General features: G+C 47.9%; 1 protein-coding gene across 2 annotated transcripts in view; it reads right to left on the reverse strand.

Annotated features, from left to right (window-relative positions):
- TKTL1 (transketolase like 1) overlaps positions 1–16,127 on the reverse strand; it is a 31,269-nt gene extending 15,142 nt beyond the window's left edge. The window contains exons 1-6 of one of the 2 annotated variants that reach the window (XM_062183816.1): positions 15,994–16,127; positions 10,675–10,774; positions 7,309–7,406; positions 5,562–5,753; positions 5,350–5,477; positions 2,647–2,840 (exon numbers count right to left, since the gene is read on the reverse strand). In XM_062183816.1, coding sequence (XP_062039800.1) covers positions 2,647–2,840; positions 5,350–5,477; positions 5,562–5,753; positions 7,309–7,406; positions 10,675–10,774; positions 15,994–16,127 — 846 coding nt within the window. Of the gene's footprint in view, positions 1–2,646; positions 2,841–5,349; positions 5,478–5,561; positions 5,754–7,308; positions 7,407–10,674; positions 10,793–15,993 lie in introns of both variants that reach the window. The other variant, XM_062183815.1, reaches the window with a different exon arrangement.
- Positions 16,128–17,489: the final 1,362 nt, after the last annotated feature.

Below are 17,489 nucleotides of genomic sequence, written 5' to 3' on the forward strand. Positions count from 1 at the left end.
AGGGTGTTAACCCACTGCGTCACAGCGCCGGACCCCCTCTTCTTTTTTTAAAGATTTACTTGAAAGGCAGATATACAGAAAGAGACACACAGAGAGAGAGAGAGACAGAGATCTTCCTTCCACTGATTCACTCCCCAAATGGCTGCAGCAGCCAGGGCTAGGCCAGGTGGAAGCCAGGAGCCTGAACTCCATCTGGGAGTGGATGGCAGGGGCCCAAGCACTTGGGCCATCCCCCGTTGCTTTCCCAGGTGCATTAACAGGGAGCTGAATCAGAAGTGGTGCTGCTGAGATTGAACTGGCACCTGTATGCATGCTGGCATCACTGGCAGTGGTTTAACCCACTGTGCCACAATACCAGCTACTCTTGTTCTTTAACTGCAAAGGCTAACACTTCCAGAGGGACTGAGTTACTCTACCAGATGAACAAGAAATGACTTCACCCTTACACATGAAAATAGCTCTAGATTTCAGTTATCTGGATCTAGAATCAAATTAGCATCTCACCAGCCCTACTCTGTTAATATATATATATATATATATATATATATATATATATATGTATTTAAAGATTTACTTTTATTTACTTGAAAGGCAGAGTTATAGAGAGGTAGAAGTCTTCCATCTGCTAGTTCACTCCCTAAATGGCCACAACTGAGGCTGGGCCAGGCCAAAGCCAGGAGTTTCTTCCGGGTCTCCCATGTGGATGGCAGGGGCCCAAGCACTTGGGCCACCCTTTGCTGCTTTTCCAGGTGCATTAGCAGGGAGATGGATTGAAGTAGAGCAGCCTGGACTCAAACTGGCGCCCATATGGGATGCCAGCACTGCAGGCTGGGGCTTTAACCTGCTGCACCACAGTGCCAGTCCCTAAGAGAATTTTTTAGAGCAAGAAATGATGTTGAATTCCATGAACTACTTCTGCTTACATGTATAAATGTGATCCTACTTTTCCCTCCTCCTTTGACTAATACAGTGGTGAATTAGTAATTTCTGGTTTTACCATAGTGTGAGAGCTAAACAAATTCAGTAGAAACCATACTTAAGAGATTTGATTTTCTTCCTAGATGTGTGACATGCAGCACACTATCCCCTCCAGTAATGCTGGCCCCTTTCTCTAGGTGTTTAAGTCCTGCATACTTCAGGTCTGTTACAATATACCAGAATGTAGGATATAAAAATGATGGGTAAAAAACTGAAAGGCATGGTATGGTGGGTTAAACTGCCACTTGCAACACTGGCATCCTGTATGGACAATGGTCCATGTCCCAGTTACTCCACTTCTGATCCAACTCCCTGTTAATGTGCCTGGGAGAATGGTAGAAGATGGCCCAAGTGCTTGGGCCCCTGCGCCCATGTGGGCAACCCAGAAGAAGCTCCTGGCCTTGGCCTGGCTATTGTGGCTGTTTGGGAAGTAATTCAGTGGGTAGAAGATCATTCTCTCTCTTTTTTTAAAGATTTATTTTATTTATTTGAAAGACAGAATTACAGAGAGAGGTAGAGACAGAGAGAGGTCTTCCAACCGCTGGTTCATTCCCCAATTGGCCACAATGGTCGGAGCTGTGCCGATCCAAAGCCAGGAGCCAGGAGCTTCTTCTGGGTCTCCCACGCGGGTGCAGGGGCCCAAGGACTTGGGCCATCTTCTACTGCAATCCCAGGCCATAGCAGAGAGCTGGATCGGAAGAAGAGCAGCCGGGACTAGAACTGGCACCCATATGGGATGCTGGCGCTTCAGGCCAGGGCTTTAACCTGCTGCGCCACAGCAACAGCCCTGGAACATCACTCTGTTGCTCTCTGTTGTCTCTTGCTCTAACTTTGCCTTTCAAATAAATAAAAATAAGTCTCTAAAAACAGTCAATATAAAAGAAAAACTCAAACATTTACACATGTAATTTGGTTCTCTCTAGACAAAAATATTTATTTGAAAAGCAGAGCGACTGTGAGAGAAAGAGAGAGAGAGAGAGACAGACCGACATTGACCTTTCATCCACTGGTTCACTTTCCAAATGGCCATACAATAGCTAGGTCTGGGTCAGGCTGAAGCCAAGAGCAAGGAACTCCATCTGGGTCTCCCATTTGGGTGTCAGGGGCCCACAAACTTGGACCATCTTCTGCTGCACTCCCAGGATCATCAGCAGAAAGTTGGATCAGAAGTGAAGTAGCTGGGACTCACACTGGCACTCTGACATGGGATGATGGTGTCGCAAGCAGCAGCTTAACCCCCTGTGCCACAATGTCAGTCCCTTGACTCTTTTCTGAAGAACTAGTTTTTAATTGGCCTGTCTCCTTGTCTAATCCCAAGACAGGGTTCCAAAGACCAGTCCACCTGTATCACCATCCTTAGTGTACACTCAGAATCACAGCAGTTTCATGCATCGCAGAGTATCAGGCCACAGACCAAAGTCAGGAAGCAAGAAAAAGCCAATAATAAATAGTGACTGGATAGTAAAAAATGTCAGACCTAAGTAAGTGTGAAAGCAGATAAAAAAAGGGCATAGCTATTAAAAGAGGTGAGTCCATCTTTTTGGCTTATAACCATTAATTGTCACACGGTCTAGTAATTGGTTCTTCTATAGAAATCATAAAGAATTCTGTGTATTCAGTAGGAGAATCAGAACAACGACTTGTTTCATTATCCACCTTCTTGCTTACCTGGTCGCCAATTTCATAAGCAGGCAAAGAGATCATCTTTACATCTGTGATGCTGACTTGAGGAGAATCCTCAATAGGGGGTTTTGGCACAAGATTTCTACTGGTCTGTATCTGGCTCTCAATTAACTTGATAATTACATCTGCTCTTTCTTTTGGCACTGGTTTTCCATACCAACTTTCTGCATCTTCAACATCTGCAACAAAAACAAATAATAGCCATTTTCTCATAAATATTTAATAAGTGCCTTTTAGGTCATCTAAACACATTCTGACAATAGGGATGTCAGCGCAGGACTCACAGGATTAAGAACTTGGCACAGAGGGCCAGGGATGGTGTTACAGACTGAACAACCTGGATGAAAGCCCTCTGGCTTTGGAGGGGGCCACTTGCCCATGTAATAGTGAATGGAGGGGAAAGTGGGGGAGATGAAACTGGAGAGACAGGCAGGGTACACTATGGAGGGTGGGGCTTGTGGGTATACGAGCAGGAACTGAATTTATCCAGAGCAGTTTGGAAAGTTATCAAAGGATTTGTGTCAGGGAAGTGAGTGGAAATTAGTTTGGAGGGAAGTATGCTAGAAGTGGAAAGCCCCCTTGGGAAGCCACTGAAGTTCAGGGACAAGATGGGGTCTCAGCAATAATCATCACAGCAGAGAGAAACTTTACAGCTGAGTATGGGGGGGGGGCATGTAAGGGAAAGGCTGTGTTTTGGGAGGAAATACAGAACAATTTTATTCTAAAATGTCTATATATTCTTCCCCCAAAATTGGTTAAATTTATTTGAAAGGCAGAGGGAGAGAGAAAGAAATGCCACCTGCCGGTTCACTACCCAAATGTCTGCAACAGCTAGGGCTTGACAAAGTCAAAGGCAGGGACTCAATCACTTGAGACATCATGTGCCGCTGTCTGGGGCGTCCATTAGCAAGAAGCTCGATTGGAAGCAGAACAGGAACTAGAATGCAGGCACTCTTGAAATGGGATGAGGGTGTCCCAAGCAGCAGCTTAATTGCTATGCCAAATGCCTGCTCCTAAAATAACTATTTATATTTTTTTGTTTCTCTTTCTTTTTTTAAAACTTTTATTTAATAAATATAAATTTCCAAAGTACAGTTTATGGATTACAATGGCTTCCCCCCCAATAACTTCCCTCCCACCGGCAACCCTCCCATCTCCTGCTCCCTCTCCCATTCCATTCACATCAAGATTCATTTTCAATTCTCTTTATATACAGAAGATCGATTTAGTATATATTAAGTAAGGATTTCATCGGTTTGCACCCACACAGAACATAAAGTGTAAAATACTGTTTTAGTACTAGTTATAGCATTAATTCACATTGAACAACACATTAAGGACAGAGATCCTACATGAGGAGTAAGTACACAGTGACTCCTGTTGTTGACTTAACAATTTGACACTCTTGTTTATGGTGTCAGTAGTCTCCCTAGGCTCTAGTCATGAGTTGCCAAGGCTATGGAAGCCTTTTGAGTTCACTGACTCTGATCATATTTAGACAAGGTCATAGTCAAAGTGGAAGTTCTCTCCTCCCTTCAGAGAAAGGTACCTCCTTCTTTGATGGCCCGTTCTTTCTACTGGGATATCACTCACAGAGATTTTTCATTTAGGTCCCCCCCCCCCCTTTTTTTGCCAGCGTCTTGGCTTTCCATGCCTAAAATACTCTCATGGGCTCTTCAGCCATATCCGAATGCCTTAAGGGCTGATTCTGAGGCCAGAGTGCTGTTTAGGACATCTGCCATTCTATGAGTCTGCTGTGTATCCCACTTCCCATGTTGGATCGTTCTCTCCCTTTTTTTTATTCTATCAGTTAGTATTAGCAGGCACTAGTCTTGTTTATGTGATCCCTTTGACTCTTAGACCTATCAGTATGATCAATTGTGAACTGAAATTGATCACTTGGACTAGTGAGATGGCATTGGTACATGCAACCTTGATGGAATTGTATTGGAATCCCCTGGCACATTTCTAACTCCACCATTTGGGGCAAGTCCGATTGAGCATGTCCCATTGTTGATGTACAATTTATTACTTTATCCCTTTTAGTATTTTTTTTGTTCTACTTAATACTATTGGTTGAACTCTGTAATTAACATAATTATTCTTAGGTGTTTAAATTTAACTGAAAAGTGATCCTTGTTAAATATAAGAGTGGGAATAAGAGAGGGAGGAGATGTACAATTTGGGACTCTTTATATTTTTAAATACAACTATTTAAAGTTGAGATGAAAAATTTGAGGTGACAGCTTTGAAGAGTACAAGGAGTTAGTCTTTCAAAACTTCCTACTCCCCTAGTCCCAGATCCACAGCTACCTTTCTCAGAGGTGACACTTTGCCATTTCCTATATTCTCTCAGAGTCTGGACCTAGGCATATGCGTGTGAATGCACACCCCTAACCGAGCATCTGTTGGTACATGTAGCATACTTTCTCACTGCATAGACCACCCCTCTTCAGCCAGTCTACCTGATGGGCTTAGTCCCTCCCTCACTGCTCACTTGCTGGGGGTCTGAATTTCTCCCTCCCCTAACAAGACATACTGTCTAGTGAGAGCAAGAGGAAGAAACAATCTCTAGCATCCACCATAGGCATCATCACTGTGACTTAACTCAGTCGCCTGCCTGTCTACGCCTCCTTTGCTGGGCAGACAGATGTTTTCAATAACCACAAGCAAGAAAGAAATGCTTACTTGGCATGCCCCGGCCCTTGAAGGTCTTGGCAACCACAGCAGTGGGCTTGCCCTTCACTTGAGCTGCCTGCCAGAATACCTGGCACAGTGCCTCCACGTCCCGGCCATCCACCACATAAGTATTCCACCTGTCAAAGGAGGGAGCAGCCAGGTTACATGAGGCAAAGAGGGGCAGTACAGAAAGAAGACAAAGCAAGAGATGACGTGGTTACCCAAAGGCCTCGCAGCGCTTCTGGTAGATCTCTATGCAGTGCTCAACGGGCAAGGTGCCACCATGTCCCAGACGGTTCACGTCAAAGATCGCCACGAGGTTGTCCAGATTGTAGTAAGAAGCGAAGGTCATTGCTTCCCAGACGGAGCCTTCTGAGGTCTCACCATCTCCCAAGAGGCAGAACACCCGGTAGCTAGAACAAGCCAAGAGCACTTCAGGAGCATGCTGGGGGATGGGGAGGCTCATGTGAGCCACTCAGGCGATTGCCTTTCAGCAGAAACACGAATGAGTTGACCTGAGAAGCTACTTCTGGCCATCTGGTCCCATGCAGCTGCTGAGGCCATGCTGCTTTGAGAGCTCGGGCCTCAGGAGCCAGGCTCTGGGCCTTTTCTCATGCTATCTGTGAGGCTAGGTTTAGGTTCTTCTGCCACCTCTCCCTATCTACAGGCCAGAGGGCAATGGAAAGAAGTCAGCTCCCCTGAATCCCCAAGCAACATTCCCATGTACACTTTCTTGGTAAGCGCCATTTATTTTTTAGATTTTATTTATTTATTTGAGAGGTAGAGTTACAGACAGTGAAAGGGAGAGACAGAAAAAGAGGTCTTCCCTCCACTGGCCCACTCCCCAAATGGCCACAGTGGCTGATCTGAAGCCAGGAGCCAGGTGCCTCCTCCTGGTCTCCCATGCGGGTACAGGGGCCCAAGCACCTGGACCATCCCCTAATGCTTTCCCAGGCCACAGCAGAGAGCTGGACCGGAAGAGGAGTAGCCGGGGCTAGAACCCGGCACCCATATGGGATGCTGGTGCCACAGGGGGAGGATTAACCCACCGCACCATGGTGCTGGCCTCTGTAAGCTCCATTTTTAAGCATTGTCACCTTCTATTTCTGATCTTATAACTTAAAATAATCCTAACGACCAAAATGTCTTACCTCAGTAGCACATATCACTGGAAGTACTAAACTCCACAGCAGAAAATGACATGAAACATTTATGCCAGTAACACATAGCCCTAACACCAGTAAAATCCTCTAGTTGAAAGAAGTTATTACCCTCAGGCTCAGAACCAAGAAAGGCAACAACACGTAAAGAATATTAATCAATGTGTGGGGGACGGGGCTGAGTGGCTACCTGAGGAGTGGAAGTGCCACAATGCAGTACTTCTGAAGGGGTCCCCGGGGGCTGCAATGGGGAGGGAATTGGCCCTTTTAGGGTTCTTCCCCATCCCAAAGACCTAGAAGGCTGTCCCCCAAGATCCTAGGATAGAGAAGCTCTGGACTCACACACATCAGGTACATCAGAGGGAACTTGTGAGGTTAGATCACCATGTCCCCACGGCCAATTCTGGGACCCTCTCTGGCCCCTCTCCTTTGTCTTGCTTGCTAGGCACATGCCCTGTGAGAAAGACTGATCTAATGGAACCAATCCAAGGGGGAAAAAAAGACCTTCATTATTAACCACTAGGGGTCTCCCAATGCAGAGGCAAATGCCCTATCTAGTCATTCCTAAGTGAAATTCACTAAGAGAAACAGGAAGGTACTGCTGTTAGAAAAGATCAGCATTCCAATAACCCGGTTTCCATGCTCCAGGCAGCACTTCAGATCCAGTCAGAAATGCTGGAACAGTCTCCAGAAACATGGTTTCTTCCCCAATTTCCAAAAGCATCACTGTCTTCCCAGACTGACAGCCCACACAACCAGTGTGTGGTACAAGCAGGGCAGTTAAGTGATTCCTGGGTAGGTGCCTTACCTGGCCTTGTCGAAATACCTGCCAGTGTATGCCATTCCACATGCAGCCCCCAGTCCTTGTCCAAACCAGCCTGTTGCCACATCAACAAACGACAGCCTCTGTAAGACAGAAGGGACCCAGTGAACCCAGAAGCAGCTGCAGGACAGGAGCATCAGGCCCACTTCAGGCACAGCATGCAGGCTGCTCCTGTGGACCACACAGTATGTATCATGGGAAAGGCCCCTCCTGCCCTGCTCAGTGAACTCTTCACCACTCCCACATGCACCCCAAGCCTCAGATCAATGTTACAAGTGGACAACAGAGCAAACCCATGGTGACCCAGATGAAGAGATCCATCTTTCAAGCCTGGGGGCACAGGTGATCCAGTGTTGCAAGGGTAACTGGAGCTTTGGGAACACAGAGCGGGGAGCCCATGTGCAAGGCAGAAAATGTCAAACTTGACACTTGCCATTTTCCCAAGGCTTTTCTTCTAGTTATATTCAATGTTTTGGAGAATGTGGGTTCTTAAATAGAAACCAGAAACATTGAACTCTTAAGTTCTCTGCTTTGTAAACCTCAGGCCAACTGGTATTTGAGAAGCAGCCACCTAGAAGTACCGCTGCCAGAAAGCAATCACTTTCCACCACTACTTCCCTTCCCTTCACTAACATCCTGGTTGTCTGCACAGAAATATCCATGCTACTGGGTTGTCGCCCGCTCCCGGGCTTCCAGAGACAGTAAACTGGTTCAACAGCCTCTGCCACCACCCTGCTGGCCTGGCCACAGCATCCTTTACCTATGTCACTGCACCAGCCTCTTCCCCATAGCCATTTTCAACCCAGACACCAGGGGAGCCTGCTAAAAGTTAGAGGCAGCTCACATCACAGCTGTCCAAAGTCTTCCAAATTTCTGTTCAAACACAGGCACTGTGGTCTTTCTGGATTATTGTGCTTCAACTAGTGGCCTCTCATTCTCCTATTTATTTGTTTCCTGTTTGTCCCCCACCTCTGGTAAAGCATCTGCTTCATTCAAGCAGAGGCACGTGTGTGTTCATCACTGTCATGGATAAACAAATGGCGCTTCTGAGTCTCAGCTGGCTCTTCCTGCTTGTTTCCCACTCTACTCCTCCGTGGGCTCTTACGACCTTCTCTGGCATTCTCCATATGCTCTGTAACCCCCAAGACTCCTGTCAGTGTTGCATCTCTACCCTAGCAGAACTGTCCCACAAAGTCTCTCTGACCACATCTCTGTCTTCCTCCCTATGGGGCCACCTCACTCCTGTAATGAGCTCAGACCAACTGTTTCCCCCTGGCTGTGACGTGTGGGGCAAGTAAGACCATCTCCTAAAGGTCTCACTGAATGGAAACAATGGACCACAGCAGGCCATAAGGTCTGCATGAGAAGACTGGTGGGGTGTCAGCACGATGCCTGGTGTAGAAATGTCCCATATGAATTTCTTTCTCATTCCCACAACTCTGGTGGTAGGAGGAGTGGGAGCAGACACAACCCAGGGAGTGGAGGACTAGAATAAAGATGGACACAAGGTGCTACGGACAACCACAAAAGTAAAGGACTTCTCTTCCAGATGATCTTCTCATCTCTGTTGTAGCAAAGTGTGCTTCCAGAACAAGTTCACACAAAGGCCTTTTGGTTGGTTCCCAGGCCTGCTTGGCTGGAGAAAACAAGAGTTAACAAAAGCAAATCAAAGGTCTGGGGGTGGAGGTTGGGCTGAAGAGAGACCCCAGGTCCCTCTACCCCAGCAGCTTTCACAGCACTATGACAGCTCTATTAAGGGAGTCCAAGAACGTGATAGTCAGTGAGGGTGCCGAGCCTCAGCAGGCCTCCTGACGTAGCACTCTGCATTGGACAGTTATGCCCTGACCCTAAGTCACTGAGACCAGACTCAGTGCCTCGGGAACAGTGGTGAAGGCACTGCCTGCTCTGGCTGGAGTGTTCCCTTTTACTCTGTCCCTAGTCAAAGCCACCATGCACTGTACTTCCTGCATTTTTTCCTCTTCCAATTTTATCTGCGGTCTAAATATGATGAACACACAGATTCTAGCAGCTGAACAATGCTTACTGTGCTACTGTATACCAGAAAGGCTCTTTATCCCTCTGAGGCTGATAACTTGATAGCAGCAGTTATGTGGCAAACTACACATTTTCCCTTTGAAACCAGAAACCTGAAAGCCCTTGTTGTTTTGTGTACCCCAATTTTAGCATTTTTTATTGTAAAGAACAGTTCAAGCTTATAAACAGATTATAAGGCTACTACAATGAATTTTCATATACCCAACTTTTAGCAGCAGACCATTTACTTCATCTTTGTCTTTATACACACAAACTTTACTGAATTTTTTTGAATGTTAATATTTGAAATTTTACTTTTGCCCAAGTGTTTGCGATTACATTTCAGACACCAAAACAAGGGTAAGGATGATGACTCCCAAGTATCTTAGCCACACCTGCACTTGACTTTGTCCTTAGACCACTCCCCAACGCCCTGGTCTGGCATTTATGTTTGGACATGGTGCTCTCCAAGGCAGGTTTTAAATGATTCGCTCCAGGACACAGTGTTCTTCAGACAAAAGCAGCCACATGTTCTCAGCTCAACCTTGTTTTCACTGTTCCTTTTCTTTCCTGCTCCACTGTATCATGAGGTAGCTGGCATTGTATCCAGTCTAATGACAAAGTGCCCCGTTAGTGTCAGGTGAAAGCTATGGAGAAATGGCAGAATGCCAACTGACAGGGTGGGAGGTCTCCCCAAGTCACTTGATTTCCCTCAGATGCAGCTAGTCCTTTGCGCTGATGTTGGCTGTTTCTGCCCAACAGGCACAGGCAATGAGAGCAGCATGATCCTGCCAAGAGGAAGCTTTAGTACTAGGTGGAACGAGGCAGGGTACCACTAAAGGAAAGAAAGGCTGCCACGAGCCAGCATGCCTACCAGGCATGTCACATGGCTTCAGGTTGGTTCTCGTTAGAACACCTTATAAATCTCTATAATACAAAGAGCCACAATGATCATCAGGGCCCACTCCAGGCATGCTGCCATCAGAGAAGGAAGACTGTCATCTGCTTTACTCCCCCAAATCCCTGCAATAGCCAGGGCTGGACCAGGTCACAGACAGGAGCCAGAAACTCAATCCAGGTCTCCCACACGGATGGCAAGGACCCAATTATTTGAGCCATCACTTCCATTTCCTAGGGTGTATATTAGTGAGAAGCCAGAAGCAGAGCTGACACTTCAACCCAGACGATCTGACATGGGATGCAGGCTTCCCCAAGAGGCATCTCAACCACTATGCCAAAGACCTGGCCTAATCGGGCAGCTTTTTAAAATGGCTTTCGAAGTATGGGAACAGGCCCTGGGCTGCCCTGCCAGCATACCTTCGAGAGGATGAAGCGGTCATTGTCTGGGTTCTCCGGGTCTGTCTGTCTGTACCTCATCGTGTAGAAGAAAAGCACGGACATGATCTCAGCAGCGCTGCTGCACGATGTGGGGTGGCTGAAAGGCAGACATGACACACAGGTCATTACTCCCAGGCAACACAACGTACAGCATGTGGCCTTCTCAGACCAGAAGCAACAGTCACGTCTCCCAGCTTAGAATGATTCCCGCCAGGAGCCACAGCCTCCCAAGTTTGCAGCCTTGAAGGAAGCATCAAAGTCCAGTAACCTCAGCTTCTCCCTGCACACAGCCACCTGCTACAAGACCAGCCCCCTTGTATCAGTGGAGTACCATGTACTTGAAGCAAGGTCACCCCAGGCCTTCAGTATTCTTGTTTGAAGTCATCTGTGTTAATTCTACATGCTGATGCAAATTCAGGAGCCACTAATCAGAAACACCATGAAGATCCCATCCTACCACCTAAAATGAATTTCTTTATGGAGTGAATGAAGAAAGACAGTAATTTCTCATGGTCAAGTAACTTGGGCCTTTACTGAATGTCAAAATAAGCACTGGTCTTAGAAAGCGGCCTGCATGTGAGCCTAGCTGGTCCTTCAATAATTAAAAATAGGGGAGGGCATAGCACAGGGTTATAAAAGCAACTCCCTAGAGTCTTTTCCCCACAGTATGAAGAATAAGATTTTAGGCTCATCTCACTCATATTATCTCTTGGTTCATGCTTCATGATACAGAAAACAGACTTAAAATTCTTGCATTGCAAGTTTTCTCTAAAGTGGATGATTTGGTTTCTAAGCCATTAGAAATCATTGAGAAATTACAATCCTCAGTTACTAATTTTAAAAGTAAAGGGAACGGGCCGGCGCCGCAGCTCAATAGGCTAATCCTCCGCCTTGCGGCATGGGCACACCAGGTTCTAGTCCCGGTTGGAGCACCAGATTCTGTCCCAGTTGCCCCTCTTCCAGGCCAGCTCTCTGCTGTGGCCAGGGAGTGCAGTGGAGGATGGCCCAAGTGCTTGGGCCCTGCACCCCATGGGAGACCAGGAGAAGCACGTGGCTCCTGCCTTCGGATCACCACAGTGCGCCGGCCGCAGTGCGCCGGCCACTGGAGGGTGAACCAACAGCAAAGGAAGACCTTTCTCTCTGTCTCTCACTGTCCACTCTGCCTGTCAAAAAAAAAAAAAAGTAAAGGGAATAAATAAGTATGTAAAAAAAATCTCAGGGGGCTAAAATACTTGGGTCTCTGCCACCCATGTAGGAGACCTGGACCGAGTTTCTGGCTCTTGGTTCTTGCGTGGCCCAGCTCTGCTGTTGTAAGCATCTGAGATTAAAGATCTCTCAGTCTCTCTGCCTTTTAGGTAAAAATGAAAATTCAAAAATACCTCAAAAAAACATGACTCTTAATTTTTTTAGAAGGGGCTAGCGCTGTGGCATAGTAGGCTAAGCCTCCACCTGCAGCGCCAGCATCCCATATAGGTGCTGGTTCATGTTCTGGCTGCCCCTCTTACAATCCAGCTCTCTGCTATGGCCTGGGAAAGCAGTTAAGATGGCCTAAGTGTTTGGGTCCCTGCATCTGTGTGGGAGACCTAAGGAAGCTCCTGGCTTTGGATCGGCCCAGTTATGGCTGCTGCAGCCATTTGGAGAGTGAACTAAAGGATGGAAGACCTTTCTCTGTCTCCCTTTTTTTCTGTAACTCCACCTCTCCAAAAAAAAAAAAATTTAAAATTTTTTTAAAGAAAAGATTTGAAAGAGAGATCTTCCATCTGATGGTTCACTCCTCAAATGGCTACAATGGCTGGGACTGGGGCAGGCCAAAGCCAGGAGCCAGAAACTCCATCCTAGTCTTCTACCATGTGGGTGGCAGGGGCTTAAGTACTTGAGCCTTCTCCCACTGCTTTCCCAGGCACATTCGCAGGAACTCGATCAGAAGCTGAGCAGCTGGGACTCGAACTGACATTCCAATATGAGATGCCAGCGCTTTTTAAAGAAAGATTTATTTATGTAGTTTAAATGCAGAGTTACAAAACAGAGGAAGAGAGAGACATAGAGAGATCTTCCATCTGCTAGTTCACTCCCCAAATGGCTGTAACAGCTGGGGGTGGAACAGTCTGAAATCAGGAGCCAGGAGATTCATGCCCACCTCCCACATGGGTGGCAGGAGCCCAAGTACTTGGGTCATCTTCCGCTGCCTTCCTAGGCACATTAACAGGGAGCTGGATTGGAAATTGAACAGCAGGACTCGAACCAATGCCCATATGGGATGCTGGGATCGCAGGCAGCAGTTTAACCTACTGTGCCACAATGCCAGCCTCTTTAAAAACAAAAACAAACAAACAAAAAACTTTGGGACGAGTGTTGTGGCATATCAGAACACTTTTCAGAATCAAAGGCAGGGTCTCTGACATGGGAGCTGGGGTTCTTAACTGCTAGGCTAAATGTCCACTCCCTGGGACAAGATTTAAAAGATATACCAATTTTGAGGCTATGTTAAAAAGTTAATGTAAAAATGCAATCAAACAGTAAATTTAGGAGCAGGTGTTTAGCCTAGCAGTTAGACACCTGTGTCCCACACTTGAGTGCCCAAGTTCAATTCCCAGCTCAGGCTCCTAACTCTAGCTTTCCACCAATGCAGACCCTGGGGAGGCAGAGGTGATGGCTTAAGTAACTAGGTTCCTGCCACCCACATGGGAGATATGGATTGGGTTACCTGCTCCCCAGCTCCAGCCAATGGAAGTATCTGGGAAATGAACTAGTGGATGGAAGCTCCCTCTATGAAATAATTTTTAAAGATTTTTTTATTTATTTGAAAGAGTTACACAGAAGGAGAGGCAGAGAGAAAGAGGAAGAGAGGAAGAGAGAAAGAGAGAAAGAGAGAGAGAGAGGTGTCTTCCATCCGCTGATTCACTCCCCAGTTGGCCGCAACCGCCAGAGCTGTGCTGATCTGAAGGCAGGAGACAGGAGCTTCTTCCTGGCCTCCCACGCGGGTGCAGGTACCCAAGGACTTGGGCCATCTTCTACTGCTGTGCCAGGCTATAGCAGAGAGCTAGATTGGAGTGGAGTAGCTAGGACTCGAATCAGTGCCCATATGGGATGCTGGCACTGCAGGCAGCAGCTTTACCCACTATGCCACAGCGCCAGCCCCTGAAATAATTTCTTTTAAAAATTTTTATTTGAAAGGCAGAGTGACAGAGAGATCTCCCATCCACTGGTTCACTCCCTGAATGGCACAATGGCAGGGGCTGGATCAGGCTGCAAACAGAACCCATAAACTCCATCTTGGTCTTCCATGGGGATGGCAGGAACCCAAAGCACTTGGGCCACATTCTGCTACCTTCACAGGAGCATTAGCAGGCAGCTAGATGGGAAGCTTGAAGGCTGGGACTCCAACTGGCGCTCGGGTATGGTGTGCTTAACTGGCTGCACCACCCGGAAGGTCACCACAGAACACAGCAAATGGGGAGTAAGGGAAGTTTATTGGGGAGGGGGGGGAGTGACGACAGGGACCTGCCAGGCTGGATGGGGGAGCCAAAAAGAGGACTGGGCCTGAAAACAGGCCTTGTTACAGACTCAGGGGCGAGGATTGGGAACAGTGAATCCCGTTAGAGCAGGGGTGGGGCTGCTGCTTATGGTTGGGCCTAGTAAGCCAGGTTTGGTCCTGGAGAGGCCAAGCTGGCATCCGGGGCTTGAGATAGCACTTTCAGATATGTTGGCACCATTTCACCAACACCACCCCTGAAATGTTTCTTTTAATTCCGTCCTCCACAAATATTTTAAATTTCCATCAAAAGGGATAAAACTGGAAATAGCAAATGGAAAATGCAGCAACTTTGTGAGAATCAAGCAACACACTCCCGCATGACCCATGAGTCCAAAAATTAAATTGCAAAGAAAATTAAAAAACAGAAACATCAAAAACAAAAGCAGAAAACCAAAACTGAACAGAAAAAGCAAAAACAGTGCCAAAAGGAAATGCATCTGTAGTTGTAAACACATTTAAAAAAAAAAAACCCTCAAATCAACAACCAAAGCAACTTAAGGAGCTAGGGAAAGAAAGAAGTAAACGCAAACCCATCAAAAGGCAAAATACGGATTAGGGCAGAAAAAAAACAGACTAAGAAAACAGAAAAAAATCAATGAAACCCGAAGTTGGTTCTTCAAAAAGATTAAGCAAAAGTGAAGACTGAAATAGCTCAACTCAGCAAACCAGAGGCCTGTTCCGCCGTGGAAGTAAACATTCTAAGAGCATTCTAAGGGCAACGAACTGGTAACGTCGAAGAACCGAGTAGAGTTTTACAAAGAGAAAGCCCAAGACGACTACACCACAGCTAGAAAACTCACACGCCTCCAATGTGTAACGGGGTCGGACAGAATCACTCCCTAGGCGGCCAAGTGCCCCACCAGCAGTCTCACTGGAGAGTCTCCCAAATGCGGAAAGAATCCACCGCCATCCCCTCACACTTGGCCCCCCTCACACTTGGCCCTAAGATGGCGGCGGCGGCGGGGGGGGGGGCGCGGGTGGCGACGGTTTTCTCGAGCCCAACGCTTCCACTTCCGTTCCCGCTCTCTGCTAAGGCTCCTGGGAAAGCAACAGAAGATGGTGCCCAGCACGGGAGCGGGGACCTGCCCCCACGTAGGAGACAGGAAGAAGCTCCTGGCTTCGTCGCGTGGCCCAGCCCCACCGTTGCGGCCATTTTGGGAGTGAACCAGAGGATGGGCGATCCGTCTGTCTCCCGCCAATTCTCTCAAATACATACATTTTTTAAAAAATGTAAAAGTAGGCCATTCTGAAATTCACCCTACAAAGACAAAAGGACAACGGCCCTTCTGAGTAGACGGAAAAGCCTTCGACAAGATAGCTGCGCTCGCAAACCCAGCAGTGCGTCTCTGCTCTTACTCGCCAACGGCTTTCGTTTACTTCCCCACCCTCTGATAGGATGGCGCCCTCATCTCCTCTCGCCCGGCGTCACCGCGTACAGTTAGCCCCTGTCGCCCACTAAACTGTAAACCGCGGCCCGACCGTTGCCATTCCAGGAACAGCGCCCATCCAAAAAGCTTCCAGAGCTTTCTCTCCTAGCCAGAGAGGCCTCGGTCGCCTCCAGAACTCTGGCGGCAGCGGCGGGGGAGGGGGGGGGCTGCCCGGCCCTGACCACAACAACACTGGCTGGCATGGATCGCGCTCCCAGACAGCTGGGCATCTGTGCCCAAGCCCCCCGAGGCCCTCATGGGGCCCTTCAACCAACAGCCTCGTCGCCTGCCAGCCGGCGGCCCGACCCAACCCGTGCTTCCATAAGGGGACCTTACCCAGAGCTCGAAGTGCATGTGGCCCTGATGGAATGGATGCGCAGGCGGTTGGCCATGTCCCGCAGCACCTGCAGCGTCTTCTCGTCGGGCTTGCCCTCCTCAGCCATCGCAGTGCTCGCCTCCGAGTCAGACATGGCTCCGCGCACTCCGGCGTCCGCAGAGAAATGCTGAGGTGCGCTCCGGCTGCGGTGTCCGGGGCCTCGGTGAGGGGATCCGTCCGCGAGGGAATTCCTCCGCGAGGGATCCCTCCGCCGCACGCAGCCCTCCACTCGGCCGATGGAAGGCACCGTGAAGACTGCCAGTTGCAGGATTAACATTGTACAAAATAATTCCAGTTCTTTTTATGTATCTTCCCTCCCATCAGTTCCAACGACTGCGCGCGCGCTGGAACTCCTTTTGGAGTGAAAAGAAGTTCGGTCGCTCGTGGCGAATGTAGTTAGAGGCGAATCACGCAGTTCAGGGGTGATACGAAGTTGAGGTGGCTCCGAGTGTGTTATTTCGCGCTAAATAAAAAGTCACGCTGGAATTTAAAACTTCGCTCAGGGTCTCCCCTTCCCGTGTAACAGCTCTGCTGCCAGGTGGTCGTTTCAGCCGGCAAGTGGCCTCAGCCCCGCGGGCCAGCGCGGCCTCTGCGTGTGGGTCTTCTTTCACTTTCTAGAACCTTCTGTAAGGCGAGCCTCCTGTGACACCTGAAGTGGCGTTAATCCAACGCCCTCCTGTAGCTTCACGGGGAAGCCTGTGTTGCGTGAGCTCAACTATGGAACGTGCACCCTTTCCATCCGGCGGGTTTTTTCTCAGGCCGTGCAGCTCTGTAAAGGCTGCAGTGTCAGTCTCAGAGCTTTTCCCTTTGAGATGGTCCTGCGGGAACCACCAAGGCTGCCAGTGGCTCCACCTCCACAGCACTTGGCAAATTCGAGTACTTGGGAGCCTGAGTGTTGACTCTAGTTCAGTAATGCAGAATAATTGTGCGAGCGCCCCAAGGTGTCACCTGGTTGCCACTAAGTCCCCGTGTTCGTGCTGGGATAAAGAATGTATGTGTTTAAGATTTCAAGAGTCCTTAATTCACTGGCAACAAACCTGAACCTCATTATACTTCTGCTTGGAGAGGACGGCGTGCTCATATTCCTGCGTACTCATCAACACTGGGTAATGTTAACCTTCTATGTTTTGGGCATTCTGATGGATGAGAAAATAGTATAGTCATCACTTTGACTTATAATTCCCTTATCAATTTATAGTTGCGTGTTTTTTGCATTTATTGCTGGTGATATTTCCTCCTGTCTGAGCTGTGCATTATTGTCTTTTCTGGTTTTGTATGCAATGATTTACCTCACTGATTTCTACTTCTTTACATATTATGCTAATTAGCCCTTTATTAGAGATAATTCCAAATCTTTTTTTTCTCAATCTGTTGCTTTTCTAATAGTAAAGGGCATACTGTGCTTTTAAGAAAAAAATGTGTGAATGGGCACCGGTTCTAGTCCCGGCTGCTCTAC

The sequence above is a fragment of the Lepus europaeus genome, chromosome X (genome assembly GCF_033115175.1).
Source record: "Lepus europaeus isolate LE1 chromosome X, mLepTim1.pri, whole genome shotgun sequence".
NCBI classification, from domain to species: Eukaryota; Metazoa; Chordata; class Mammalia; order Lagomorpha; family Leporidae; genus Lepus; species Lepus europaeus.